The 27,947-nt window shown below is 47.8% G+C and overlaps 1 protein-coding gene across 1 annotated transcript; it reads left to right on the top strand.

The window, feature by feature from the left end:
* Positions 1-7,234: 7,234 nt before the first annotated feature.
* ephb3a (eph receptor B3a) lies at positions 7,235-27,832 on the top strand (the record flags this gene model as incomplete). Its single annotated transcript, XM_084457869.1, has 15 exons — positions 7,235-7,298; positions 11,091-11,155; positions 12,663-13,335; positions 15,248-15,403; positions 16,722-17,057; positions 18,878-19,002; positions 19,563-19,719; positions 20,103-20,211; positions 20,366-20,418; positions 20,765-20,887; positions 21,798-22,045; positions 23,874-24,089; positions 24,585-24,734; positions 26,021-26,214; positions 27,724-27,832. The coding sequence occupies 15 exons, from the start codon at positions 7,235-7,237 to the stop codon at positions 27,830-27,832; spliced, it is 2,778 nt and encodes a 925-aa protein (XP_084313995.1).
* Between the last annotated feature and the right edge of the window lie 115 nt (positions 27,833-27,947).

Below are 27,947 nucleotides of genomic sequence, written 5' to 3' on the forward strand. Positions count from 1 at the left end.
TGTTACGCGTATGTTCTCTTTTGACAGCGAGTTCCCTTAGAAATTGTTAATATAAACATCTTTCTCTTTAGGTAAACCATATGTATTAAAAATTGTCTCTAAGGAGATATTAATGATGCTGTAGATCCACTCCCTTATCCTCTCATAACAGAGAAGACATTGACCTGGAATGCCCTGAAAAACAGTAGGCTTTGCACCATTCAGTCAGGGGACTTATATTATTTACACACTACTGTCGATATTTGGACCCTGTGAAAGGCCTTTTGGAACCCAAAATGGTTCCATCTGGTTGGACCTTAAAATCATTCTATCTGGAACTTTTTCAAAGATGGTTCATCAAAAGGAACAAATTGTTCTACATAGCACTATTTTTGTTTGAAAGTGTAGATTTCTCACACCTGCATTGTACCCTTGTCTTATAAAGAATTAAAAGTACAAAGGTTCTACAATAGTAGTAGTAGTAGTAGTAGTAGTAGTAGTAGTAGTAGTAGTAGTGGTAGTAGTAGTAGTAGTAGTAGTAGTAGTAGTGGTGGTAGTAGTCTAGTAGTATTCTAGTAGTAGTAGTAGTAGTAGTAGTAGTAGTAGTAGTGGTGGTAGTAGTCTAGTAGTAGTCTAGTAGTAGTAGTAGGCCTAGTAGTAGTAGGCCTATTATTAAAATTGTTATTAGTATTCGTAGTATTGATTTATTACTTTTATATATTACCATTTCATTTAATTCATCTTTTAATTAGATTGGGTTTTCCACTCAAGATTTATACCATCATTGACCCAGCAATATAGGCTACTGTATATGCTGGGGAAGGGAGTGTTCTGAATGCAGAGTCTCCTAATAGGCACTAGGTGGCGACACCTACCATGTTTGAATGGACGTCGCCGCCAGGATTGATTGATATGACTGAGCAAACTCCATCAGGTTTCAATGTGAGTATACTTACCCATGTCCTCACACACCAGCTAGGATGACTGAGCCCACATTTAAAATTCCCACTGGCATCACAATCCTCTTATCCACCTGCTTCACCTGTTTGGGGAGGAGAAGTTCCAGTTCTGTTTTGTTTTTTTGTTTTTTTTAAATCACAAGCATTGAGCATCAGCACTTCACACACAGAGATGCTGTGTAGCAGACAGGCAGGTCAGGGACACACAGGCTAATTCATTAACACACTTCCTCTTCCCAAGGGAGATGTCCCAGTAGACTAATCCACTCACACCCTGACCTCATAATGAAACAAATTGAGAGACTTTTACTTACAGACACAGATACTCTTTTATTTGATAATGTGACTCTGGACACCACAGGTAAGGTCTGGTGTCTGACTCCACTCTCGTAGGCAACTGTTCTCTCCTCCAACTGTTCTCTCCTCCAACTGTTCTCTCCTCCATTTTTCGCCAGGAAATGCGAGGGCTTGTGCTGAGCACTTTTCTTGTTGTTCCTTACAATGTTACTGAATTAAAGGTAAATAATGTTACTAATGAAACAGTGGTTTGAAAAATACAGTATGTTTGTATTTGTATTTTTAAACGCTACCATCAGGGGGCCCCATGTGGCCACGGGGCCCCACACACAGCGCATGACTTGTGTAAGTAACGCTGTTTCTAAATGATCAGACTTGGCTGGGAGAAAAACTCAAACTAAATCACCCTCCGTACACAATCTCATTTGATATTCTCCTCACACTAGTATCTTACTTGATAGACAGCATTCCCGTCTATTCATTTCCCTCTCCACCACTCTCTTCCTGTGGGAGTTTTGGCTGGCCAGCTAATGTGGAGAGATGTAGTCTCCTGTAAACACACAGGAAACAGCGGAAGCACAGTAAATGGTTACTTGCAATAGGCCACAAGTGAGCTGGGCAAAACTCAGCAGAAAATCATGGTCTGAGTTTATCTAAATTCTGTTACTTCACTCAGTAATGGAAAAACACTCCGAAATGCCATTTCAAAGAGACCCCAGTGTAATCCCGACTGCTGCTATAGACATGAGCATAGAGGAGCAACAGTCTCCAAATGGAGGAGTTCTGAGTCAGCTCACAGGAGATTAAAAAGTAGGAGAATTAATCATGGAAGTGGGAGTGGTGTGGAAATAGCTGAATGTGGGGAATCATCAATAACTACCAGCGTCCAAGGAAAAACGACCACAGAAACATCTCCCCAACACGGGCTTGTTTTTAATTAGCCTGTCTTTTTTTCCAGTGTTCATTAAATGTGCTATAGATTAAATTGTATGTAGACTAATTATAAAAATAAAATAAAAAAACTAACAAGGCTTGTGAGCCAATTGATGAGGACTCCTGATCGCTCCCGTAGTCTGGGGCCTATTGGGGCCAAAACCTATTAGTGTAGTAGTGGCTATGTAATGGCATGTAGGAATGGTGCAGTGAATCTGTGTTTATGTACTACTCATGACACACCAGTAGAGTTGTGTCGCAAAACAGTAGTGTTTCTAGTTGTAATCGAGCAGAGTTTTGCTACTTGGTGTTAATACTGCGCAAACTGTCAAAGCACTACTTCTTTACTACATAGACATTTAAATAGCAATCATGTCGAGGCTACTTGTATAGTGAATACAGTATGTCATCCTAACACTACAGCAAGACTACACATATTTTAAGTAGTGATCAATAGTGTTCTACCACTACTTCTACTACTACTACTACTACTACTACCACTACTACTACTACTACTACCACCACTATTACTACTACTATCACTACTACTACTACTACTACTACTCCTACTATCACTACTACTACTACTACTACCACTACCACTACTACTACTACTACTACTACTACTACTACTACTACCACTACTACTACTACTACTACTACTACTACTACTACTACAACAACTACTACCACTACTACTACCACTACTACTACTACTACTACTACTACTACTACTACTACTACTACTACTACTACTACTACAACAACTACTACTACTACTACTACTACTACTACAGTACTACTACTACTACTACTACTACTACTACTACTACCACTACTACTACTACTACTACTACTACTACTACTACTACTATGACTACTACTATTACTACTACTACTACTACTAATAATAATAATAATAATAATAAATTGTGGAAATAAAGTTTGTGTAAACTCATTCTTGTTTGATAAGAATAATTGATATGCACTTTTATAGCATGATACAGGATAGGCAAATAGTTGTAAATGTAACAGCTTTCAATAGTAATTCAAAAGGGTTTGTGTAAGAAATGAAAAGAAATTCAATAGTGATCAGCAGTGACAACACTACACATACAGAAGAAAGTAATTCAATAGGAATTGTGAAGGCAACAGTAAGTGTGTATTGTGTGAATTCAATAGTAAATGTGAAGGAATGAGTAGTTTGTATGTAGTCATTCCCAAAAACTAAATAGTGTGACAGAAGTAATTAAGTTAAGTATGAAGTATTAAGTATTAAGATGAGTAGTGATTCAGTACTAATGAGGGAAGGCGGAAGGGGCTTTAGACAGGATCTGAATATGATAGTGAATAGAAACCAGGCTCTCCTCCCCCAAGCAGAGCCTGGTGATGCGAGGTCACACTCCCCACACAGAGGTACCGTGAGGTGCCAACGGCGTAATACTATTGGCTCACAAGCCTTGTTAGAGGTGGGAACCAAACCTCCATCTCAGAGATAAACACAACATTCATTTTGGATCCGTCAAAATTTTTAAAATGATACATTCATAATCAATCATTTTTCGGGGTGAAAAGCAAAGTATTATTATTTTTCTTTTTTTAAATGATTGGTCTACATATGTTATCTAGGAGAATCAGGAAACTGCAACAAACTCCTCAATCAAAATGGCTGCAGTAGCCCCCCACCCCCCCCACCCCCCCATCCTGTCGAAAATAATTAAGTATCTGCGGTGTCAATGGGAATGTGCAGGCAGGGTGTACAGACAGGACTCAGGTGAGGTACTGTGGACACTGATAGATAGCATCATGAATAATCTAGATTCAGTATCCATTTCAATGCACATGGACTGGCCAAACACTGATTCATATTTGATCAACTGTGTGGTGCAGTGATGTTGTGAAACTTCAGCCTCCGGGACATCAGGCACCGAGCAGCAAGCAGATTCCTCAGCCTGTGTCATTAGTGTCTGGCAGTCAATAAAGCTCTGCTCCAATATATCACATTTCCTTTCAGAGCTGGAGTGGAGCTTTGACAGTTTTTTGGCCTTGTTAGCCGAGGAATTAACTAGAAAGACAGAATTCCTCTCACAACCGATGTTGTGAGGGAAAGTCACAGATATTTAGTGTGCTTGCTAAAACCAAGAACACTGTTGTTCTTCTGCATAGCTTATTTCTTGTCATTCCACCCAGCTTTATGGCACCTCTTAAACTGTTTAAGGTATTATATCACTGTTGAAACTTTATTCAGTGCAGCTACTTTTTATTTTGATATCACTTTTGACGGTAGGGCAGCTCAAAGAGGCAAAGAAAATTATTGGATGTCTATGGATGAAATACGCTTTTGATGATTACTTGCTCATGATTTAAGGTCGTGAAGGCAGGATAGTGGATACTATAGCTGAGTGGATATACTTCAAGACCTTTCTGCCAGTCCAAACTGCTGTCTCTGTGACCTTCCCACATGGAGATATGGCCATTTAGATGCAATTTAGACTTCTTCTCTTTTTTTAAAAATCTATTTTTGATATACATTATGCCTGTTTTCAGCAAGCACACATTTTCTGAAGAAAATAGGCTACCTTTTCTAGTCAAATATGTTCTCTATCTTGGAGAGTAACTTAATGGGCAAATTTGTCTTCTCATCGTTTATCTAGTGTCTCACCACACAATAGCTTTTACAGATTCAGATCCTGCTTTGGCTTCTCTCCACCTAAACAACTTTCTGTACATTTGGAAGAAAGATCCCAATCTGAAATCAAGACATTACAGTACAGACTTGTATCTATGATGTAGAGCTTCTCTGTTTTATGACCTGGCCCTCGATAAGAAACATCAATGTTCTGGTCCTGGCTCCTTATACTCTCACAAACACAGTAAACCTCAACACTGTGACTCGATTATTGAACAGTGACTTGGAGAAGAGCTGAGCTAAAAGTGTCGCCTTCCCTGTCGGCTCACTTGCTCTGTGTCTCCTGACACTGCTTCACGGCTGATATACTCAAAATGCAATTCTATATTCCAGGCTGTATCCTTGACTCTTGCCTCCTCTCCATGCTCTGTGAAATATGTATTTCTCCTCCTCGTCCCAGGGACTGTATTTCTCCTCCTCGTCCCAGGGACTGGTTTCTCCTCCTCGTCCCAGGGACTGGTGTCTCCTCCTCGTCCCAGGGACTGTATTTCTCCTCCTCGTCCCAGGGACTGGTTTCTCCTCCTCGTCCCAGGGACTGTATTTCTCCTCCTCGTCCCAGGGACTGGTTTCTCCTCCTCGTCCCAGGGACTGGTTTCTCCTCCTCGTCCCAGGGACTGGTTTCTCCTCCTCGTCACAGGGACTGGTTTCTCCTCCTTGTCCCAGGGACTGGTTTCCCATCTGCAATAGGAGGCAGTGGCCCTCTGGAGTCCGGTGCTTAATAAGTATAAAAATGATTAATCTCTTCATGTTTATTGGGTTAGAAATGTTCCTTGTTCCTTGCCTTGCCCCCCCCCCCCCCCCCCTCTCTCCACACACACACACACACGCACACACACACCAAAAAAGCCACATTTGGAAATAGTTTGCATGATGTTTGTATTCTCTGAATCTGGTCTGTGAGCAGACGGCACCAGTTGATTCCAAAATAGTTCTCAGTGTTTCATTCCCAGGGCTGAGATGGCCCCTCTAACAATGGCTTAATTGATTCCATGACGCACGGCAGTCATATTTGTGTTTTTTTTGCTTCAGTGTCATATATAGTGGGCTGGTTAAAGAACTCTGTCCATCACTGCTTCAATAGAGAAGGCTGACCCAAGCCTGCTGGGAACTGAACTGTAGTTAATTAGCGCACAAAGCCAGAGCGACAAAAAGAGTAGCTGGGGGGAGAGGAGGGGGGGGGTTAGGGGGTGCGGGCGTCTTGTTGGGGATGGTGGCGGTGGTGTGTGTGTGTGTGTGGGGGGGGGGGGGGGGGGGGCGGAGATGGAGACGGAGACAGATGAATTAGCAGTGTGAAGGGGAGCCTTGTTTGAACACACCATGGGATTCATGTGAGCCATGGCCGGCCTGCCTGCACACACTACCGGGGCCAGGAGAGGGACAAAAGATAGGGGGTCTGCTGTAATGCGCTTCTAAAGAGAGGAGAGGAGAAGGATGACCACATGGGGGGTTGAAGAGATGATGGGGAGGGAGAGGAGGATGGTGATAATGAAAATAGTTGCTGAATGATGATGATGATGATGATGATTATGACGATGATATGAGGAGAAGCGTAGAGTACTGCGAAGAGTTCTATTTGGGTTCAATAGACCAGATGTAATTAAAATCACAGAATCAGCCCAGAATAAAATAACCCGCGGACGGCGGGAGGCGCTATCCATCCATTCAAGACCAATTCTGGAATTGACGTTCAGCGCCGATTCATCCGCAGTTCATTTGGTGCCCAAGTTGATAGGTTTCGTCTAGCCTATATGAACTGAACCATCGTGGATCTGTTCAAGCGGGTCAGGTCCCTGAATCTCTCTCTCTCTCTCTCTCTCTGCGTCTCAGGGGTGTGACTTGCATGCTCGCGGAGAAGGCAGCTGCTTCAAGCCTGCAGCACCCCCTTCCACCCCGCACCCGTGCGTACGCCCCCCAACAAGCCCCCCTCGGTCTCTCTGTCCCGATCATTCCAACGCACTCATTGAAGAGCAACAGCAACACGGAGTTAGCGAAGTGGATTATCGAGTGTTTTGAGAGGATCGATTACTATATGTTGGGGGCTATATGCGCGGAATCATAGATGCGCCTTTGGAAAATAATCTGTCATCAGTAAAACGCGAGGAAGGCGAGCGAGAAAGGCGCATTGTAATAATCCACGGCATTGGCGTTTCACTCCGTGGAATGGAATCAGTCTTTGAACGAAAAACAAAATGTGTCTGAGGAAATTCGGCGACTCGGTGTAGTGGAATAGGGCGGTCGTATTCCACATTCTAATACAAAGCAGGAGAAAACGAGAGTTTGAAAACCTACATGCACTGATGTGGTTTAGATGTGTGGTTCGTGTCTCCATCTGAAGACTCCAGTCTAAACATTTATTCATGTTGCAAGATCCTGGTTTATGACAATGGATTACTTGCTTTGGGTATGCAGTTTGGTGCTCCCCTTGGTATTGGCAGTTGAAGGTAGGCTAAGTCAAATCTTCTTATTTTTATTTTATTTTATTTAGGCTACTGCACTTTAATAGTGCGTGTCTAAAAATGTGTGAGAATATAAATTAACGACTGGTATGAGATAATTAGGCTATTTGTGGTCAAAAGCAAAACTTAATTTTGCATGCCGTTTCACCCTTTGAAATTCCTTTGTTTGTAATAATGACACAAATAACACGTAGGTACAGTAGGCCTACACTCAATAGGCTAGTATTGCCAAAGCCATGTTATGACACAAAGTTTCAATTTTTGATATGAGTGTAAGGGCCAAATGTGCATGTCATTTTGTGTGCTTTGATAAGAGTGTCAATTATTTTTTGTTGTAAGTGTCAATTATTTTTTGTTGTAAGTGTCACTATCAATACATAGGCTACAAATAGGCTAAACCATCTGGGTGGCTTGGTAGCACACAACGATGCCCCGATGCATTTCTCACCCATGTGCCAACAGTGTAGGCTGGTCCATGTATGTGTTATCCTCGCAGCTAGGCACCCAAAGTCTATTGTCCAGTCTGTTTTTTCTCTGTTGTCACACCCCGCAAGCTTTCAAACTGAGGATGTTTACCAGCCCCACCTTGGATAATCGAGACCCTCAAACCATTCAGTCGGTTGCTAGGTTCTAATCACACACCCATGTTTGGAAAACAGCGTTTTTCAAATGAAAGTCATGTTCATTTCGCTGCTTCTGAAGTAGAGGCAGTCGCATGATAGGGAAAAAATGAGCATGTGAAAAAAAAAAACACTAAACAGTAGGCAATTATAGGGACAAACTAGCTGAGGCCACACTCACAAGAACAAGCCAATCAATACCTTTCAATAGAGTACCAGAGGAAAGTGTGGGGCGTGGTAAATGACACGTGCGTGGTGAAGGTCAGCAGGTTGGTGATAGGCCCTCCACACTGTTTCCCGGATCCCACCCGCACCATGGCGACTTCATTCATCCCCTCTGAAGGCTACTGTAGCCACATTTCTCTCCCAGCCGGTCCCTCCCTCTCTGTCCTCTCTCTCCCTACAACCTGGTTCCGCTGGATGCGGGCCAGCCTGATCCCTCATCAATTCTGGTGTCAGCAACTAAATCAATGCAGCAGCAGCAGTCTCCCGGGTCCCCCTGGCCCTGATGATCGGCCAGTTTCCCGAGCAACAACTTCGGTTACTCCCGGAGGTTAACTAATGTTTGTCCCTTGAGGATAGGATATCTGTGTTGAGTTCATGACTTCTCTGATCAATCTGATCTCAGTCGATGTGTCTCGATTTCCCTGTTCACTCAGAGCAACAGATGATTTGAATCTGATACAATGCACTGAAAATGTTTTTTTAATGGTTGTTCTGTCATATGTTATCCATTTTCTCTATGTTGGTTAAGTTAGAATGGAACGGATCCCAACTCCTTGTGCTCGACTGAATCCTTGGGTGTGTCTGTTTACAGATACTCTCCAACAACAGGTTTCAGACATGGAGCCTCTGCCGTGCTCTGCGTGACCTCACTCACAGTAATCCTCTACACTAAAACTGACTGCATCTTCTCGTCAGTCATTCAATCACTGAGGGCATTGATGCTATAGCCCAGAATGAATCACTCAGGAAACCAATTAGATCATCTTAAGAAATAGCTTGTAAGCATGACTGACGAGGACGAGAGCATTTGGATATCAAAATATTTTCTGCACATGCATGTTTGATTATAGCGGAGGATTTTCATTTCAATGGGTGCTCTTCCGTAGGGCATTGGAATGTAAATATGAATAATTCTCAACTGAGGCGTACGAGCAGATGCAAACAGCCTCCGGGACTGCATGGTCCAGCCTGAGCTGTTACAGCTGCTCATCAGGCGTCCGAGTGCCACGTTAGCCTGCGATCGTGAACGGGAGGTGTCGAGAGAGATGCACTCGGCTACTCACAAACTGGCTCCACGGATTTGGTGACACATCGCTAGGCCGCGCTCTCCGAGTGGACCGTTTACAGACAGAATGCTTGTTTTGTGCCCATCAAAGTGATCCAAAATGCCAATTTGTGGCTGTCTATTAATAGATGCGTGCGCTCCTCCTGATCATGCACCAATCAGTTGGGATGATGTCGGGCTTTTAATTCCCTATGTTTGCTTGTTGGCTGTGCGTGTCAAATTAAAGAGGAGAGAGCCTCCTTTCATGGCGTAGCCGCTGACAAAGTGAATAAAACATAAGCATGTGTTCTGTGCTCTCCCATAGCAGCGAAATGACAGAGTTGCGGCACTTTTACTCCAGTGATCAAAAACAAATTCCTCGGGTGATGATGCTCTAAGGACACCTAAATCCCACACCTAAATGACGCCTGGTGTTAGAGCAGCAAAATAGACTTTCAATCAGTACCGACGAGAAAGACATGGAGTAAAGAGTTTGTTTTACAGTTTTATCCACTCTATTCAGTCAAAACCCATACTTTCCTCATCGGCAGCGTGGAAGGATTAATATTCCTTCTGTTCAGTTATTGTGAACTGTGGCTAAGCCTGGATACGCAACATCTAGTCCAATGTGATGTGTGCCTCCAACTCCTCTCAAGCAAACCCTTTTTGAGAAAGCAGACCACGGGCAGTTGAGAAGAAGCCCTCTGAGCACGAGGGATGAGCTGACATCCAAGAAACAACCTGGATTCAGCAATCCCCTGCCTCAGCTTGTGGTCTGTTGGATGTGAAGACAGCTATTCAATGTTCACCGCCTCAAGAGTGATGAATGAACATTGGCATTTATCTCAATAACCATCGTGTTCAGACTCTCACAGCCAGTCTTCTGCATCTGTGGCTACCTGAGCCTCTCCAGCATTTGGTATTATGACTCTGCTACAGTAGCCTGCATCCTTTTTCTCAGGAAGGATGAAAGATACTCCAGAATGGGCGACACACTTCCATATGCTCCTTACCTCAGCCAGTCAACACATTAACCATAATGATCATAGCTGCCACCAGTGTGCTTATGCTTTCACTGTCATTATTCACATTCTCAGCCTGGTTTTGTGCTTGTATTTCACAGCAATATGTTTTACGTGAAGACAATTGGTGCTTACTGATACAAAGAATACATGTTGAAACGGTACACTATAGCATTTGTCCAAATGAAACCAATTCACAATTGTTGGGTAATTATTCGGCCATTGTTGGTTTCTAAAGGAGGTGTATTGGAGCACAGTTTTAGCTCTACTCAAGAGGTTTATCCTCACAGGACCTATTCAGGTTTTAATGAAGTCTCACACAGATGGCACCAGATTGACAGAAGACAACGCTCGTCACTCCTCCTCATTTATTCTCTTCTCATCCTGTGTTTGTTTGTTGACTCGCACCTCGCTGGGGTGTCGTAAGCAGAGAGGTGAGGAAGATACACCAGGATCACCTGTTGTCAGGAACTCACTGATTTGATTGTCTTTCATGTTGGAGAGCCGTGTGATTGGCTTCAGTATTGCATAGAAATGTGAAATTCCATTGAGCTTATTTCTCATTTAATGGACATTTTCTCCTGGCACTGTCAATGAGGTTGTCAGGAAATTTCTACCACAAAGGAATGTAGAAAACCCCTCTTTTCTTTCAACATTACCATCATTTGAAAGAGCGTGAATTAGCAGGGATCATAGACTTGATAGATTGTCAGTTTTTTTGAGTGTGTGCGTGTGTGAGAGGGAGTGCTCAGAGATAGCTACTCACTGTGTGGTCTTACTGATTGTCAGGTGGTTCAGTTTTACTAGTAGTCATTGTTTGTTAGAATAGCCTGTTGGCTCAAACCCTCCTGTTTTTGATTTACAGAGACGCTAATGGACAGCAAGTGGGCAACTACAGAACTGGCCTGGACCACGTTTCCGGAGAGTGGGGTGAGTGTGTGTGTGTGTGTGTGTTATTACCCAGCGTCTTGACTTGTGTTCCCATTTTACAACAGCATTTGTTCCATTTGCTCATTAATAGAGCTCCCCCTTGACTTAAATGGCTCGACTCCCAGCTGTTTTATATCTTTGTTTACGCAGTCTATGTTTGTTTTCTTGGATACTAAAAACAAATGAGAACCATATGGTTTGACAACATGTAGGCCTACCAGTTTCCATTAAAGAATGAGCTAAAACCCCCAAAACTGCAGGGAATTCCAACCTAAAGCAGATTTCTGGTGGGTAGCATCTTCCCCACAAACACTAGAGATTTCACCAGCATATCACACAGGCCCATAGGCAAATTTCTGTCATGTATTAAGATTTCAGTTGATATTCCCCCATAGGAAGGCTGAGAAAATAAAACAACATGAGTGTGACCTGAGGCTAACAGCTCGACAGACCTCCCCCACTCCCGGCTAGTGTAATTTGTCTTTGCTACGTGAGTGCAGAGTCAGTCAATGGAAACCGTTGAGTTGCCATGGAAACAATCTCGGGCAGTCCAGCTCTGCCCAGGCTCGTGCCGAACGTCTTTGCACCCAAGAATCCATACGTCACACGGGGCAAGGCCCTCTCCTCCTAATGCTTGACAAGCCCATACATTTGGTCCCAGGAATTATCATATGTTGCTAGGTATTCCAGCAACATGTTGTCAGTTGATTTATGGTACGTGATACTGACTCCTGGACTCATCGTTTGGGAATACATTATGCAGGAGTGTTACAGAATGTTGAGTTATGCATTATTTTCATACGGTTGAAAAAGAATCAATTTCTGGAGCACTCATTTGTTATGGAAATGAATAATTCAATCAGACAGAATTATAAGATCAATTTTTAGCAAGGTTATTCCTCACTCAGGATGACAAAGACAATGAGGTTATACGTACACTGATACTGATAGGTCATAGAAATAGCTTTCTATAAATCCCAGACCACTGCAATAGAAAGTTATATATAGAAAGACCACCTACCTACAGTATAATGTCATACCTATTATAATGAGACTAAGCTTCGGTGCAGAGATCTTTGTTATATTAGCATAGAGCACATGTTTTTTTGCTGACGGCAGGTGGCCCGACCACCATTAGGCTGGCCTTGTTGAAGCTGATGCTGTGTAAGGACTGGTTTCTTACCTATCAAACGCTGACTAAATCCCCTCCTTACTTGAAGTACCTCAGAATACAACTGTGATGCAATCAGAGAGATGGCGGTGGATTGAAATTGCTCCTTTAATAAGTAATGCACCGTTTGCATTATAGAAGGAGGTGTCAGATATGTTGTGATTTAAAATGCCCCCTATAATCTCTCTCACGACCAACAGTCTACAGTGATATTCGGAAAGTGGATTTCCTGGGGGAAGGCCGTTCTGATTGCTGCCTTTTCTGTGCAATCATGGTTCGAGTGCACGCCGGAGCATGATCGTTTGTTTACAACGCTTGCCGCGCTTCCCTCCGCAGTGGGAGGAGGTGAGCGGCTACGACGACTCCATGAGCCCGATCAGGACGTACCAGGTGTGCAACGTGCGCCAGCCCAACCAGAACAACTGGCTGCGGACAGACTTCATCCCCAGGAAGGGCGTGCTGCGCGTCTACGTGGAGATCAAGTTCTCGGTGCGCGACTGCGCCAGCATCCCCAACATCCCCGGCTCCTGCAAGGAGACCTTCAACCTGTTCTACCACGAGGCGGACGGCGACACGGCCACCGAGACCAGCCCCCTGTGGCGGGAGAACCCCTACGTCAAGGTGGACACCATCGCGCCCGACGAGAGCTTCTCTCTGCTGGAGGCCGGCAGGATCAACACCAAAGTGCGCAGCTTCGGCCCGCTCTCCAAGACGGGCTTCTACCTGGCCTTCCAGGACCTGGGCGCCTGCATGTCGCTCATATCCGTCAGGGTTTTCTTCAAGAAGTGCTCCACCACCATCGCCAACTTCGCCGTGTTCCCCGAAACGGCCACGGGGGCCGAAGCCACCTCCCTGGTCATCGCCCCGGGGGCCTGCGTGTCCAACTCGCAGGAGGCGTCCGTCCCTTTGAAGCTGTACTGCAACGGAGATGGAGAGTGGATGGTTCCCGTGGGCTCCTGTCAATGCATGGCGGGGTTCGAGCCGGCCATGGGGGACACACAGTGCCAGGGTAAGCGTTTAGAGACTTTTATTCCACTAAAGCTCTTTTATATGCCTGGTGCAAGTCACGCCGTCTGTGCCCCCACCCCTGTAGGTATTGTGTGGTGCTTGAATGGGGTGAAGGAGAGTGGAGGGGAGTGTGAATTAATGAGCTGTTGCAGTGAGGAGCGGCATACAGATATTGTGGGAGGAGACCGAGAGTGAGGAAGAGAGAATGGAACCGGGGAGACGGGGAGAGAGCCAATAGATTTGTTGGCAAGAAAATGAGATACGTGAGAGGAAGAGATTATAAGAGAGAAAAATATTGTTGTCAGAAGAAAAATAGAGATAAGCGGGGGGTGGGGGGTGGGGGGTGGGGGGGTTGAATTGCCAGGGTGGAGAGTGGCGACCAAAAAAAAAAAAAGCAGGAAGTGTGCTCCCACCCGGGTCTGAGTAATGGCGTGGAAGGAACGCGCGCCGGGGAGCTCATTCGTTGCCATTTGGCGGCTCAAGGTTAAAAGCCTGCCGCGGACGCCTGATGAAAGGTCCTCTGGAGCCGGTGCCGATGGTTGGGCCGGTGCCGGGGAAGTATGATTCCCTCCACGGCCTCTTGCTAGTTCCTGTTAGCGAGTCTAAAGGCGGCCGCTCTCATTAACGCCCCTCTGACCACCGCAAGCCACCGCCTCCACGCGGACATTAATCACACAGACGTTTTGTTTCTCTCCTCCATCGCCAGAGGCCAGAGAGTGAGAGAGAGAGAGAGAGGGAGGGAGGGGGGGGAGAGAGAGAGAGTCCGGTGGGAGGGAAGAGGAGGAGGAACAGTGGGAAGGGGAGAGAGAGAGAGAGAGAGAGAGAGAGAGAACTTTGCTGTATCACAGAAAGACTAATCTTCACATTTTCTAAAGAGGTTCATGAGCTTGAAGAGAGAGAGAGTGAGGTGATTCAGCACTCCTCCCCCGGATGAAGAAATCACAAGTAACAAAAGAAAATAACGATGCAGGGTTTCACAGACAAACATAAATCAGATCAGAGCCCTCAGGCACTGTGAGGGCTTTGTGAATTACCACCAGTTTTCATGTAATCATCCTTGGCTACATACTGGAAATTTAAGAGCTAGAATGGGACATTTACTGCGCTAATTTTCCTGAAGGAGGCATTCCAGTGGAATTAGGATGTAGCTCAAGAAGACTACTTAGTCTAACCAGTTAATCACACCCTCTTGCTGGCTGACTTGTTATGAGCCCTCACGCTGACAGGACAGATGTTAGCCAGAACCACCATTTTTACACCACAGGACAGGAATGTGAGAGACTATAAAGATCTGGAGGCTGATCCACAAAACCCTTCTAGAACAAATCCACTCTGTCTGGATCCCACAGTGTTTGTTAGTTTATCAGTTTTGTTGGCTTATCTTCTCAGATTTAAACGACGGTCTCCCGGTTCTAATTTATTTGACGATCAAGCTGTTTGGCGTGCGTTACGGGGTAATGTTTATATTCAGTGTCGTGTCTCTCGCTGCCTCGCACAGAGACAGACTGATGGATTCTTGAATATCATTACTCTGACTCATCTCAGCCCGTTTGTTTCACAAGAGCAAACTACTGTCAGCCGTCCGTCATCATCAGTCTTCTCTTCTCCTCTTGTTGTCGTTGCTCCTCTTCCTGCACCCTGTCACCATGTCACCCTGTCACCCTGGCTCTCTCACAAGGAGATGAATGACAGCTGTTAGACAGGATGAGAAGGAGCTGGTATGAGAATGCGTTCAATGAGGGGTTTATACCAGTTTTTCATTTCACACATCTGCCTCTCAATAAATACGAATCCCGGGGTTCAGCCAACCCAGGCCGGACTGATTTCCTGCGCGGAGGACCGCGGTTTTGTGCCCTATTGGCGTCGACGGCGGCGTTCTCACTGTCCCTTTTCGTCTGCCTTTTCCCGTCTAGCCTGCGGTCCGGGGACCTTCAAGTCCAAGCGGGGGGAGGGCTCCTGTTTCCCCTGCCCCCCCAACAGCCGTGCCAGCTCCAGAGGGTCCAGCGTCTGCCCGTGCCAGAACGGCTTCCACCGCGCCGACAGCGACCCTTTAGACTCTGGCTGCACCAGTAAGTGAAGCCCTTGAGACAGCTTTCATTACGTTCATGACAACAGCAACAACCTTGGACTGGAAGCAGGGTGTCAAAATACCTATGGCGGATGTAAGATGAGCCGAGTATAGCTAGGTTAGTTCACGACAGATGCAAGCAAAATGTAAGCTACGCTGTTTTATCCTCAAAACAAAGCCCTGCTGCTAAGTGCCCATGTATTTAAAGTTATAGGTGAAATTATACAGTACATATACAATTTTTGGGAATCAGGGTTAAATAGTGTAGTTGATCTATACTTTAGATCTATAGTTGATCTATACTTTGGACAAAATATTCCTTTAACCAGGGTGCTATAGGCTGTGTCCACTGACAGCTCTGTCATAGAGAAACTCCACTGGGGGTGTGGATGGAGACAAACTCACCCCCCAACCCCCCCCCACCCAGGGTCTTTTCACTGTGATATGACATACGCAGGCTGTGACCTCCCGACCCCTCCCCTCCTCCCCGCCGCTACGGACCCAAACCGTGTCACTTTCCGTCACGCGCGGCCCTCCCCTCCCTGTCTGCCCCCCCCTGCCTGGAGTCACTCAGCTCATGTTTAGCGAGGGTGTCGTGGTGGAAAAGGCCCTGCGCAACGCCAGCTCAAACCGTCTCTGTGTGTTTCACTTTCCCAATTAGCGAGGGCCGAGTTCCAAGCGGCGTGGGGCTAATTAGACGGGACAGAGTGGGCAGGCTGGGCTCGGGGGCAGACAGGCAGGCGCGGAGCAGCTGACAGGCCGAGCTGCTCGTAAAGGGACGTACGACGGGAGACATCAATGAGTGTCTCCCTGAGCGTGCCGCAGTTTGTGCTGGGTTAGATGTCCAGCCTGCAATGAGATGAAAGCAACTGTCCTCTACATCTGAAGTAACCTTTGTTGGGCCCCACACTGCAGATATCACGGTTTCATCCAGGTTTCAAACACTCCTCAGTCCTCAGTGCGCCATATTGAGCAGTAATGGCCCCCAAGGTGTGAAAATCTGTACCACCTCTGCCATATGGGTATGGAAGGTTCTAAGAACAGTGTTATGTACAATATATCATGCACGGACCTGGGCTTATACAGAATATAATAAAGACTATTTATTCTGCAATGTACTGCAGACCATATCTGTGCTCAGGAACATTGCTATTTCACGGCTGAGGGTTTCTTTATGAATAGCGATGGATTGCTATTGCATGAAATGAACAAGCGATCTCTTGAATATTTCCTCTAGTTTGCGTAGTGGGCGCGGCCTCTGCGGCCCCCGAGGTCGCTGGGCAGGAACTGAGGCGTCTGTTTGTTCTGTCCGTCCGCAGCCGTCCCCACACCCCCCCAGAACGTCATCTCCAGCGTGAACGAGACCTCGCTGTCCCTGGAGTGGGAGGAGCCGGCGGACGACGGCGGCCGCGGCGACGTCATCTACAACGTGGTGTGCAAGAAGTGCCTGCGCGAGCGCGGCCCGTGCACGCGCTGCGACGACAACGTGGACATGTCGCCGCGGCGCCTGGGCCTGACGGAGCGGAAGGTGGTGGTGAGGAACCTGCAGGCGCACACCCGCTACAGCTTCGAGGTCCAGGCCGTCAACGGGGTGTCCGGGAAGAGCCTGGCCGCGCCGCGCTACGCCACCGTCAACATCACCACCAACCAAGCAGGTCGGGGGAATGCCGCGATCCGTAGAAGTCACACAGGATCAATAATCAAGCAGAAGCAGAAATCAATGTCAGCAGCAGCACTCAACATCACCACCACCTCATAAAGCACTAAATCACCACCAATTTACAGTAGAAGTTAGCAACTTTCAAAGGCAATTATGTCGCCCCCTCGTATTCCACGCCGTATGCTTTGCTGGAGTTTATGATCTCACGACAATGAAATGGCAATTTAGAGCAACACAAATCTATACTGCAAGCTGTGGAGAAGATGAAACAATGTGAGGTCAATTTAGCCTGTTCTGGGGCCTACACTACGAAGCAGGGGTACGGGGTTAGTGCAATAACTTCAGGTTTAACTCAGGTTGTCAGTGTCACGGCGGTGGTTCACTTTTCACTGTGCTATATCACCATGGTAACTTATGCTGCTGAGCTAACCTACTGACAACATTTCGAATATTAATTGGATTTTCCCTATAATACTAGAAAGCGCAGTTTCTCAGCTTTCAGCAAGTGTTGGAGTGAGGAATTTTTTATATTTGTGAGATATTTGTTTTAATATTATTAAATATTTGTTAGATATTTTTTAAATGTTGCCGGTGACGTGGTCGTATTAAAAGGGTTAAACTCCAGATTACGGATCCATGGGATAATTGGGTTGTCAACCAATTAATTCACTCGGAAAATGGCTTGTCCGCTCCGAGAAGATCCCGTAGACGTAGGTGCGCGAATAGTGAGAGGGTCTGTTCGGAGGGCAAGAGTATTTAGACACCACAGTATATGAAACAGATTCTCAGTAGAGGGAAATGGTTTATCGTTGTCAGCTGCCGAGTCATATTTTGCCAGTGAAGTCTTACAGTCCTGTGACTACACTGGCTTGCATTTGTTCCTAGGAACAAAGAGAAGTACATTTTAGTTGAGCTACCCATGCCTGGAAATAAATTACGTTACTGAAATAGGCTACCTTGAGCTTCACTTTTTTTCATCTTGATCTTTTTTTTGTTTCTTTTTTTTGTTGATCTTCTGTGCTCAATGTTCTAAACTCCTGCTCCAACCTGAAACAAATACATTATAGCCTAAAGTTTAAGCGTGGTCCCTCAAGGCTCATGGGGTTGCAGCTGAAAGAATAAGTGTTGGCGTTTCACGCCTTAAGTAAGTATAAATCCTAGCAACATTTATTTCTTGGCATAGCCTAGACAATTGCAATTGTAGTCATCTACTTGTGCATTCATGATAGGGCAGTGATGGGCCTAAATACGCATTCAGCAGGCGACAAAACATTTTGGCAGCTTTCCTTCCTGCCTTTGGCAGCAGCGACTGTGATGCTTTTTTGCCAGGATGAAATGTTCAAATGACTGGTATTTCTCTTTTCTATGATTCTCTGCTCTTCTTGCGTTAAGTAGGCGGCTCTTGTAGACTTCTTCAATCTCCATGTTTGTGATTGGCCACATGGGCAAACACTGCCTCTTCATATGTACACACACTCATAGCTAAATTAGGAAAAACTGGGTAGACTCAACAAGTTCCTAACCACCGTTGTGACACCACTCATGCTTGATTGCGGTTGTTTGATTTAGTCAAGCGAGCTAGCAAAAAGTTATCCTGGATATGTTGAACTTGCTTCGTAGTACAGGCCTCGACTCTAACCCTCTTCGTTGACCCCTCCCCCCCCCCCCCACGCACACACACACACACACACACACACACACATCCTTTTGTTACTTAATACCGTGCTTCATGTTTTATTTTGATTTGCATTACCATAAGGGCCGTAAACATTCTCAAAGTCGTTAAACATTGTCTTTTCTGTCGTCCAATCCCAGCCCCTTCAGCTGTACCCACAGTGCACCTGATGAGGTCCACGTCAGACACACTCAGCCTGTCCTGGCTGCCCCCTGAAAAACCCAACGGCTTCATTCTCGACTACGAGATCAAATACTATGAAAGGGTAAGAGAACCAGCATGGACGCTAGGGAGACCGGAGGTTGCCTTGGCGACGGCTAACGGGGGATGAAAAATACATCCCCCCAGACATTGGCATGACGTGTAAAGTAGGGCTGGGTATCGATTTGAATTTCAAGAATCGATTTGATTCCGATTCACAAGGTTCAGAATCGATTATCACGATTCGATTCGATTCAATATCGATTCGGTTAGTGTTACTAAAGACTTTTTTTTTTCTGTAACCTTAATTATATAACTGCCAAGTTATGCAACACATCAATACTAGGGCTGGGTATCGATACTGATTTCCAAAAATGAATGAATGAATGAATGAATCATTGAATGAATTAATGAACTATTCATTCCTTCATTTATTCATTCATTCATTAAATAAAAGATCGATTTTGGGATTCATGAATCGATTCTGAATCATTTGATTCAGAATCGATTCAGAATCGCTTAATCAATTTTTTTTAACCCAGCCCTAGTGTAAAGCACAAACAACGGCACGCCGTTTCCCGGCTCAGAGCCGTGTTTCTGTCCTCACCCTGTCCTGTCCTCCAGGGTCAGGTCATGTCCCACACGGTGACAGCCCAGCACAGCTCAGCCAAGGTGGAGGGCCTGAAGCCAGCTACAGCCTACGTGGTCCAGGTCAGGGCTCGGACCGTGGCTGGATACGGGCGCTACAGCAACCCCATGGACTTCGGCACCAGCCTGCACAGTACAGAACCCCGCCTCTCTCTCCCTCTCTCTCTCTCTCTCTCTCTCTCCCTCTCTCTCTCTCTCTTTAGTAACCTAGTAGTGGTAGTAGTAGCAGGGACTTTTTGATCTCTGGGGGAAATTGCACTGTCATCAAAAGACAACAAAGCAACACAATCCAGAATATGTAGAAATCTACAATATAAAATATACAGATATATTATATAAATATATAGATACAAATATACAAATCCAAATATACATATTGTATCATTGCCTATACCTAGTGTCTAGCTCAATGTTTCAGACGGATATTGGAAAAACATTTGTTAGAGAAAATGTCATAGCAGCGATTGAGGCTGTAAGGTAGTGAGAAATAATTCACCCCCCCCCCCCTCTCTCCAGGTGACCCCCAGAAGTCTGTGCAGGACCAGCTACCTCTGATCGTGGGCTCTGCGTCAGCTGGCCTTGTGGTCATCGTTGCCATGGTGGTGATTGCAGTGGTCTGCCTCAGGTGAGCGCTTGATTGGATTTCTGTTGCGGGCCCCTCCGAGGTCTCTGAAGTTATTGTTGAACCTCAGAGTCGTGTAAGCCACTGTGAACTCTGCTCCTCGTCTGCTGCCAGGGATCAATCGCTCCACTGAGACTTTGTGTGGTCCCTGTTTCAGGAAGCAGCGCAGCGGCTCCGAGCTGGAGTACACAGAGAAGCTGCAGCAGTATGGTGAGTGTGTGTGTGTGTGTGTGTGTGTGTGTGTGTGGGTGTGGGTGTGGGGGTGGGGGGGGTGTTTGTGTGTCCATTTCTATGTTTTTTTGTGGAAAGGCGGACAGTAAATTACCGAATTCAATTAATTATCTTATCACCTGACTGGGGTAAGAAACATTTGCTCGTTTAAAAGCTAGGCTTCAAAAGATAAAGGGCCCCTGGTGCAGATTCCGTGGCTGCCCAAGAACCAAAGACCTGTGAGATAGATGAGTGTCATGCATATCGCATTAGGAATGTGTACTCATGACTGACAAAATGAATTTGTCAACGACTCTTTCCTTCATTTCATTGTCCCCAACTCAAGTTTCGCCCGGGGTAAAAGTGTACATCGACCCTTTCACTTACGAGGACCCCAACGAGGCCGTCCACGAGTTTGCCAAAGAAATCGACATCTCGTGCGTGAAGATAGAGGAAGTGATCGGTGCAGGTAAATAAATAGCCCGCTGTGGCTCGGTCGGCGCGCAACACAGAATGTCATGGGTTTGTGTAACACTCTTGATGATAGGCAAGGCAAGGCAAGGCAAGTTTATTTGTTTACAAAAAGAGGTTGCGCATATTTGTACAGCACATTTCAACAACAAGGCAATTCAAAGTGCTTTACATGAGACCTTAAAAGCATCAAGACAAAGTGCAACACATGCAAGCTATCGCTGCACTTGAGCTGGACTGGATAAATATACACTTATGGATAAATATCTTCATGTCCAATGTTTTCGGGGCGTGGGGGGGGGGGGGGTCTAGTGAGTGTTGGGAGGGGAGGGGTGTTGGGGGGTGCGGCTGGACAGGAACTTCTCTTTGATGTTGTCGCCCTGGTTTGTTTTTTACTCTCCAAATGCACGCCGCGTCCTAACTTCACCTTGAATGACCGTCTGCTCCCGCTCGCTCACCCCCCTCCTCCCCCTCCCCCTCACCCCCGTGTAAAACGCACTCTCTCTCTCAGGCCCTGAACGCAAAACCCCCAAGCTCCTCGCCCGCCCCCTGTCCCCTCCCACTGCTCCCCGGCCCCCCCCCAGGTCCGCGTCCCCCCCTCTCCCCGGCCTCTGAGCTCCTGCCTCCCCCTCCCGCCTCTCTACTCCTCCTCTCCTCCCTCCACACTTTTTCCCGGTCGAAATCCCTCCCGCCCCCCCCCCCCGCGCTCTCTTTGTCGCGCCCCATCACTCCTGAATCCAGAGTTTCTCCTCTGCGCAAAGCAGTAACGCCTCCTTTCCCTCACCCCCCCTCCCTCCCTCCCTCCCTCCCTCCCTCCCCCCCATCCTCCCTCCTCCACTCCTCTACCCTGGTTCACCCCCACCCCCCCACCCCCATCTCCTCCTTCCCCCTGACGTCTCCGCCCCCAGGCGAGTTCGGGGAGGTGTGCCGCGGGCGGCTGAAGCAGGCGGGGCGCCGCGAGACGGTGGTGGCCATCAAGACCCTGAAGGCGGGCTACACCGAGCGCCAGAGGCGGGACTTCCTGGCGGAGGCCAGCATCATGGGCCAGTTCGACCATCCCAACGTGATTCGCCTGGAGGGCGTGCTGACCAGGAGCTGCCCGGTGCTCATCATCACCGACTTCATGGAGAACGGCGCGCTGGACTCTTTCCTCAGGGTGAGAACGCTCAACCGCGCACACACACACACACACACATCCTTGACTGTGAGGGAGACTTTCTGGTGGAGTATGTTCAACCTACGTACACAGTCATACAGAATCTACTCTGTAGTACATAGTTGATCAAAGAGATGTCCAATATATGCATAGAGCCGTCATTCATTAGATCATGGCTGTGTTTCTGTGAGTCACAGGACGGTAGCGTGGCGCAGAGGACAGGCGTTGCCTAAGAGCCGTCGTTTGGACAGATAATAGAGAGGCTGAGAGTTAGGTGGATGTATTTAAATGTAATTTTAAGTCTTACAGGGACAGTGTACATTGATTTACATTATTGAATGACATCGTTTGACTGTAAATTAGCCAGTCAGCTGGAACTGTACTTCCTGAGAGGCTGAGATTTGAGTCACAACGTGGACATGATGTCCCCGCCAGAGACGAGACGAGGGAAGGGACTATGAAGGATAATCAGTCACAAAATGGTACAGCACAGAGAAGTCCTTCATAGTCCCTTCCCTCATCTCGTCTCTGGCGGGGGACATTGTGTCCACGTTGTGACTCAAATCTCAGCCTCTCAGTCCCTCTCACGCACTCCTCTCTATCATCTGTCCAAACGACGGCTCTTTGGCAACGCCTGTCCCTGCGCCATGCTACCGTCCTGTGACTCACAGAAACACAGCCATGATCTAATGATAGACTCCACAGAACAACGGACTACAGCCTTCCTTCCTTCCTTCCTTCCTTCCTTCCTTCCTTCCTTCCTTCCTTCCTTCCTTCCTTCCTTCCTTCCTTCCTTCCTTCCTTCCTTCCTTCCTTCCTTCCTTCCTTCCTTCCTTCCTTCCTTCCTTCCTTCCTTCCTTCCTTTCCTTCCTTCCTTCCTTCCTTCCTTCCTTCCTTCCTTCCTTCCTTCCTTCCTTCCTTCCTTCCTTCCTTCCTTCCTTCCTTCCTTCCTGCCCGAGATGCTGAGAGCACTAGGGAGGCCCAGCTATCTAGGCCTGCTATGAATCATGCTGTTTACATATCTGTCAAAACCTGTTGTTCTGTCAGTCGCAGTCACGTTTGTACAAGCCACCTTGTTTATGTTTTTGCCCTGTTATGTACACACTTTTCCCCCCTTGTCTTGGATTGAGGAAAGGTGTACCGATTAAGCGTCAACGCTGTTTTAAGGACTTTCAAGTTTCTCAAAGACTTGCTCAGGTTACATACATACATTACTATTATCTTGTACCGTGTTCTTTCAATTCCATCAGCGATTCAGTGATAGGACAACTGACCTGCCCAGGGAGTACAACTCCAGCTGACTGGCTAATACTGGCACATTTACAGTCAAACGACGTCATTCAATAATTTAAATCAATGTACACTGTCCCTGTAAAACTTAAAATAAAATTGAAATACAAAACTTAAAATTTAAAACTTAACTCTCATAATATTGCCCCTTGGCTGCCCCAGAAAGGGCTTCTAGCTCTTGATGCAGTATTGTTTGCTGAAAGATCTCTGTAGAGCCTAGAATTATCCCGCTGATGACATGGAGTAAGACAGCACGGAAAAGTCGGCGTCTGTGATTGACAGAAAACACTCTTGTAGCGTCTTGACAGATGTCCTCTCATGTTCACGTAGGCTTTGTGAGTGACTGATGTACTGGATTCCCCCCCCCCCCCCCCCCTCTCTCTCTCTCTCTGTTCTCCAACCATCTGCCTCTCTCTTTTTCCTTTGATTCCTCTCCTCCATCACATTGTTGCTTTACGTTCTCTTTTTCCGTCCATCTCTCCGCCAACCCCTCCCTGCTGTCCGTCCCCCTCCCTGCTGTCTGTCCCCCTCCCCTCAGCTGAACGACGGCCGTTTCACCGTGACCCAGCTGGTGGGGATGCTGCGGGGCATCGCCGCGGGGATGAAGTACCTGTCTGACATGAACTACGTTCACCGGGACCTCGCCGCCCGCAACATCCTGGTCAACAGCAACCTGGTGTGCAAGGTGTCCGACTTCGGCCTGTCACGCTTCCTGGATGACAACGCCACTGACCCCACCTACACCAGCTCCCTGGTTAGTTCAGCTCACAGTTTTGCTCCCTGCAGCGTGCGGTTGTGTGTGTGTGTGTGTGTGTGTGTGTGTGTGTGTGAATGTCAGTGTATTGTGATGGTTTTCTCGCTTGCTTCTCCACATGCATCTGTGTGTGACAATATCTCTATCTCTGTGTGTACGTCTATGGCGAAGTTTGTGGGATGTGTATACTGTATACAGTATCAGGCCGTGTCTTCCACTGCGTGTGTGTGTCTGTGTGTGCGTGTGTATTGTTTGAGTTTGAGTTTATTAGGACAACTTGCATCACGTTCACACAGGATGAACTTTATATCCTATTACAATTTAAAAATACAATGCAAATAAACAGAAAACACAGTACAGTAATCAACAATGTATGTGTGTGTGTGTTGGGTGGGGGGTCTCGGTATGCATGCCTCTGTGTGTGTGTTTTTAATGACTCCCCAGCTCAGTGTGTGTCAGCGTATCAATAACATCTCCCCCCCGGTGTCTCTGCAGGGAGGTAAGATCCCCATCCGGTGGACGGCCCCGGAGGCCATCGCCTTCAGGAAGTTCACCTCCGCCAGCGACGTGTGGAGCTACGGCATCGTCATGTGGGAGGTGGTGTCCTACGGAGAGAGGCCCTACTGGGACATGAGCAACCAGGATGTGAGTGCCCGGCTCCCGGCAAAAACACCCCGCTCGCACTCGCACGCCCACGCGGTCGGGTTCCCGAGTACCCGGCGGAGCTAGGCGCCTGCGTTTTCGAGCGACGCCCCCGCTCTCGTTATCTTCGCGGCCGCCGAGCGCGGTGGCGTGCGTGCATGCCTGCCTGCGCTGGCGTTCCCTACGACCCCCGCGCAGGCGCCTCCGGCTCCCCCCAGCGGTCCGCTCGCGAAGACGCACGCCCACGAGCGCGCAACGCTCTCTACCGCCGGCTCTATTACCTGTATCTCCTCGTATCTCCTCGGCGCAGACGTTGTGCTACAGCAGTTCCTGCTGTCAAGCCTAGCCCCCCCCCCCCCCGTCCCCCACACCCCCGTCCCAAGCACCTGACGACAGAGTACAGATCCGTGTTGGCTCTCTGCATCTCCACTCCACCGTACGGCTGAGCTGCCACATTGTTCATGCAGTGAGCGAATAATAAGGCGTATCATGACACTGCTGGAGATGGACAAAAAGGCGTAGCACTAGTGTATCACGAGCTCCGAGAAAATAGAGCAGAGGGCGCGTTAACAGAGAAAGACATTCTTTACCTGCTTTGTAGTCGGCAGTCAGATGACACACGAACACCGCAAGATATAAATAGAAACAGTCGAAATACAAACTTGCCGTGGAGAATCAAAGAACAAACTGCAGGAACTGAAGGGAACAGAAGAAATGCCTCAGAATTCCCAAAGGGCTACGAAGCCCGATGCTGAGTGTAGCCAGAATGCGCCCGCCAGCACGCAAGCGGCAACATGTGGACCGTAGTCGTGCGCAAAACACAAACACAGCATGAAACGATCCGACAGAAAGAATTATTCTCTTTCCGCCTTTTCCTTTTTAAGCCTAAACCCCGCTGCTTTTGATTGACGCGCGAGACATCGTAGACACGTACGAAACGCGCGTGCGGAGGCGCGTGACGTCTGGAGATCTGACGGTTCCTGGTTCGATTCCAGCTCCTCCCGCCAGCTGCAGAGGCAGCGCGTCGAAGGGGTCCCCGGGCCAGACGCCGATCCCCAAATTGCTCGCGACGCGCAGGCTGGCGCCTTGTATGGAGCTGCAGCCGACATCGGTGTGCGAATGTGTGTGTGAAGGAGAGGCCATTGTCAAGCGCCTTGGATAAAAGCTCTATATAAGTGTACTTTACAGTACCATATATCATTCACATATACTATGCATACGCATTATAGACCACATGTGTTGGCTACAAGGATGACCCCCTCTGCCCTTTGCCCTCTGCCCTCTCCTAGGTGATGACGGCGGTGGAGCAGGACTACCGGCTGCCCCCGCCCATGGACTGCCCCATGGTGCTGCACCAGCTCATGCTGGAGTGCTGGGTGAAGGAGAGGAACCTGAGACCCAAGTTCTGCCGCATCGTCAGCACCCTGGACAAGCTGCTACGCAACGCCGCCAGCCTCAAGGCGGTCACCAGCACGTACTCCGGGTGAGCGTCCGGTGGCCTCGTTTCTCCGTCTCCTTCGTCTCGTTGGGATTCGCGTCTCTTTTTTTTTGAAGAGGGGAGAGAGACCGGCCCCGGGGTGGCGGGGCGCGTGGCGTCCCCCTAGAGAACGCCGTCGTCAGCTTCAATCGTGGTCTCGGGTGTGATTTTTTTAACGTACGGCTTTTCTTATGTCGACGGTAGCCGGCTGTGCTGCGTGCGCTACACCTACAGTCATGCGATGCGCGCAGAGCACGTGAAGTCAAGCATGCGGCATCAGCCTCGAAATAGTCCCATTTCCCCTCACCTAAACAAAAAAGCAAGATTCATACACTATTCATCGTCTGCCCTCTCTCGGTTCCTTGGCTCGCAGTCTCACCGCTTCACACTCTGCTCCAAGGGTGATCTCTCTGCCAGCTTCCTGGGCTCGGCGGAGCTAATTGCGTGTGGAAAAGCATAATGGCTGACCCAGGTTTAATTCCCCCGCGCTCGGGGCCGGATGGCGAGTGCGGGAGATGGGTCAGGACGGCCAGGCGGACGGCGCCGGGCCGGTGGGAGGGGCTGGAGTGTGCGGCGCGCTAAGGGAGATTGAGGAGAAGCTAAAAGAGAGGAATGTGTTTAATTAGGTCGCTAATGAGGTTTGTGATGCACCGCGGGGGGGGGGAGGGCGCGCCATTAGAGGGGGAGCATCCGCGTGTGTGAGTGAGTGTGTGTGTGTGTGTGTGTGTCATGCTACGTGTCGCTCTGCGCGAATGGCATGCCGATGATTAATTGATGGCCTCCTCCACGTGCGACAGGTAGAGAGTGAAGGGGGGGGGGTGTCATGGTATGATTTAGTGCGTGTCGTCAAACCGCAGACAGCCGAGTTTGCGTGTGCGAGGGCCTGCGTTTCCGCGGTCGCGTGCGCACAAGTGTTGCCTTCACCCGACACGGCGCGCTCGGTGATGTTCGGGGCGGATAGCGGGAGAGAGGGATAGGATATGAGGCGCTGTGGTATCTCCTCCACATCTTGAAAAAAAAAAGAGGGCTTTTTGTAGAGGAGGACGCTGGCGTCTCCACACCAAAGGACGAGGCCGGGCAGATCCTCAGTGAGATGGCCCAGATCTACTTTCATTAAAAACCACGGCATGATAAATTGATTCTTCTCAGAGGTTGAAGTGGATTATTAAGTGTAGGAACTGGCTGCAAAATTGTTTTGTTTTCCCCATGATCGTTATCAACAAATGCTTGTTTTATTATTTTGCCCCACCTAATCTGTATAATCCACGAGGTGCACGGACGGAGCACTAGCATGCATTATTCAAATAATCGACAATCAGCCAACTCATCATTGGTTGACTTATGTCGGCTTCATCCTGGACTTCTACTGAACTCACAATCTAGGACGGATTGGAGGAGAGTGCAGTTAGCTACCATAAACCTGCTTTGAAAATACCGTAAGGATGTTTCAGATGGAATGAGGTGTGTCCCCTCTTGACCTGTGAGTGACCCGCTGTGTTTCCTCTGTGTCGCCAGGGACCTGCTGCGGATTGGAGGGACTCTGCCTGGCCACAGGAAGAGCCTGGACAACAGTCAGGAGATGGTCAGACAGCAGATGAGCCAGACGCTGCCCATCAGGGTGTGAGGCCCAACCCCACCCCCAGAGACACCAGACGCACCAATGAGAAAACAGCTTGCAGCGAAGCTACCGAGGAATTCTACCTGGAGAGCCGAGTGACAGAGAAAAAAAAGGAAACAGA

The sequence above is a fragment of the Borostomias antarcticus genome (genome assembly GCF_949987555.1).
Source record: "Borostomias antarcticus genome assembly, chromosome: 24".
In the NCBI taxonomy this organism is placed as follows: Eukaryota; Metazoa; Chordata; class Actinopteri; order Stomiiformes; family Stomiidae; genus Borostomias; species Borostomias antarcticus.